The sequence below is a fragment of the Colobus angolensis genome, unplaced genomic scaffold, assembly GCF_000951035.1.
Source record: "Colobus angolensis palliatus isolate OR3802 unplaced genomic scaffold, Cang.pa_1.0 Scaffold19, whole genome shotgun sequence".
Taxonomy (NCBI): Eukaryota; Metazoa; Chordata; class Mammalia; order Primates; family Cercopithecidae; genus Colobus; species Colobus angolensis.
In genome coordinates, this window is record NW_012115043.1 from 6,573,098 (window position 1) to 6,575,709 (window position 2,612).

At 52.1% G+C, this 2,612-nt stretch overlaps 1 protein-coding gene across 1 annotated transcript in view; it reads left to right on the forward strand.

The window, feature by feature from the left end:
- Window positions 1-1,510, forward strand: part of PIF1 (PIF1 5'-to-3' DNA helicase) — a 17,580-nt gene extending 16,070 nt beyond the window's left edge. Inside the window, 2 exon segments of the mRNA XM_011940564.1 lie at window positions 397-588; window positions 801-1,510. Coding sequence (XP_011795954.1) covers window positions 397-588; window positions 801-860 — 252 coding nt within the window. The 3' untranslated portion in view covers window positions 861-1,510.
- The last annotated feature ends 1,102 nt before the right edge of the window (window positions 1,511-2,612 follow it).

Consider the following 2,612-nt stretch of genomic DNA (forward strand, 5'->3'; position numbering starts at 1 on the left):
ATTGTATAAATTGTATACAACCATTGTATAAAGTGTAGATATAATGAATAATCAATACTGTTTTGCACAGAAAAAAACCAGAGCTCAGAGAGGTTAAGGAACATGTCCCATGTCACACAGTTAGTGAGTGGCAGCCTGGATTCAGCTCCACACCTGTCTGACCCAGAGCCTGAGCTCTTTTCTTTCACTCCATCCCTCAACTCTTAACCTGGATCTGTGTCCCCCAGTCCCCTTCATACTCAGACTGCCACCTGCTGTCATGCTCTCCCTCTGTCTAGAGACTCTGGACTGGACAAGGAGATCCAGGGGCAGTAGCAGGGCTGATAAAGGGTCAGGCCCTTCAGGGCAAGGGACTTCAGGCTGAGCTGGCTCCATCTCTGTCCCTGCATCCCCCAGGGCATGACCCTGGATTGTGTGGAGATTTCTCTGGGCCGTGTGTTTGCCAGTGGCCAGGCCTACGTGGCCCTTTCCCGGGCCCGCAGCCTGCAGGGCCTACGTGTGCTGGACTTTGACCCTATGGCGGTTCGCTGTGACCCCCGTGTGCTGCACTTCTATGCCACCCTGCAGAGGGGCAGGGGCCTCAGTCTGGTGAGAGGGAGTCATCTAATGGTGGGCTGTGGCCATAGGTGGGGTGGGAGCTAGGACAGAGGGAGGGCCCAGTGGGACCTGGGGTGGGGGCAGGAGAGCCCTCTACTGGCTCCTTTGGGGGTGAGGGCAAGAGGAAAGAGATGCTGGCCCCCAGGTTATGGCCCTGGGGAACAGCACAAGCCCATGACTGGGCTTCTCTGGCTCTGATCCAGGAGTCCCCAGATGATGATGAGGCAGCCTCAGACCAGGAGAACGTGGACCCAAACCTCTGAGCCTCACCTACAAAGAGAAGACAAAGGGTGGCCTCCCTGTCCTCCTGCTCCCTAGTGGGCCAGGGCCCCAGGGAATAACTGGAGGAGGTGGGCAGTGTCCCCTTCTGTATTTTTTAGGGGCTCTCAACCTCCTGGCAGGGTTAAAGGGAGAGTGCTTTAAACCTGTGTACCAGCTGTGCTTCAGTTTGCCCTGGGTGAGTTGCTTCAGGGTCAGAAGTAACCCTTTCTGTGCCAGTTGAGAAAGAGCCTGCGTGGTAGCTGGTGTCAGAGGACAAAGCTCTCTGCAAGGGCTGGACACAGAGCTGCAGAGTCCTGAACATCCCTCCTTTCGGGCTGCAGAAGGGAGAGACAATGAAGACAGGTGCTCCGGAAGCAGCATCAGGGCTCTCAGGGGTGACCTGGGGGGGACTCAGGCTGGGTACAGCCTCTAAACAGAGAACGGAACTTAAGTATATCTCCACGGCTAGGCCCAGCCTAGCCCAGCCCAGAACAAACACGCTTCAGAGCCTAACTGAAGAACATAAGCTGCAAAATGTGCACCTATATTTTAAGCTGCTTTTTCAGGGAATAAATAGTGTTTGGGGACACTGAAATGGATGTTCTCAGGTTGTATTTATTTTGGACAAATAAACTAGAGAATTGTGTAAAAACTGTGCCTCTTGCCTCCTCTGTCTCCCTCTCACTTGTGCACGTGCACACAGGCATTTGCTTAGGCCACAGTGGCTGAAATCACAACCTTCTGTGGGGTGGTCTTAGTATCACTGGTCATTTGAAAAGCTGAGTTATCTGATGTTGGTGACTAGCAATAAAATGACATTGTCACTGGGCATGGTGGCTCACGCCTGTAATCCCAGCACTTTGGGAGGCTGAGGTGGGTGGATCACCTGAGATCGGGAGTTCAAGACCAGCCTAACATGGAGAAACCCCGTCTCTACTAAAAAATACAAAATTAGCCAGGCATGGTGGTGCATGCCTGTAATCTCAGCTACTCAGGAGGCTGAGGCAGGAGAATAGCTTGAATCCAGGAGGCAGAGGTTGCAGTGAGCCGAGATTATGCCATTGCACTCCAGCCTGGGCAACAAGAGCGAAACTCTGTCTCAAAAATAAAAGAAATGACATTGTCATTTGGTGAAGGTGAGTTACCATCACCCAGTAGTCAGACAAGGACATACTAGAGAATTCACGTGGTGGGAAACAAACAGGCCTATGTGTTGCTGCATTTGCTAGGAGCCTCGGTTGAAATTTCTCAGTTTGAGCCTTGCTGATCTCCCCAGCTTGAACCTGATCATCAACAAACTAACTTCAGTTTTTCAAAAAGCCTGATGGAAATTGCCCAGGGATCCTCATAGGTTAGCTAAAACTAAGATTCTCTACTTGTGAGCAAAAAGGTATCAATTCTGGGTGGTAAACAAGGGTTATGGTGGAGGCATGCATTGGCAGCTACAGGTGTCAGATTCATAAAAAAGATGGTCGGGGCCGGGCGCAGTGGCTCACGCCTATAATCCCAGCACTTTGGGAGGCTGAGGTAGGCGGATCACGAGGTCAGAGATCGAGACCATCCTGGATAACACGTGAAACCCTGTCTCTACTAAAAATACAAAAAAAATTAGACAGGTATGGTGGTGGGTGCCTGTAGTCCCAGCTACCCTGGAGGCTGAGGCAGGAGAGTGGTGTGAACCCAGGAGGCGGAGCTTGCAGTGAGCTGAGATGGCGCCACTGCACTCCAGCCTGGGCAACAGAGAGAGACTCCGT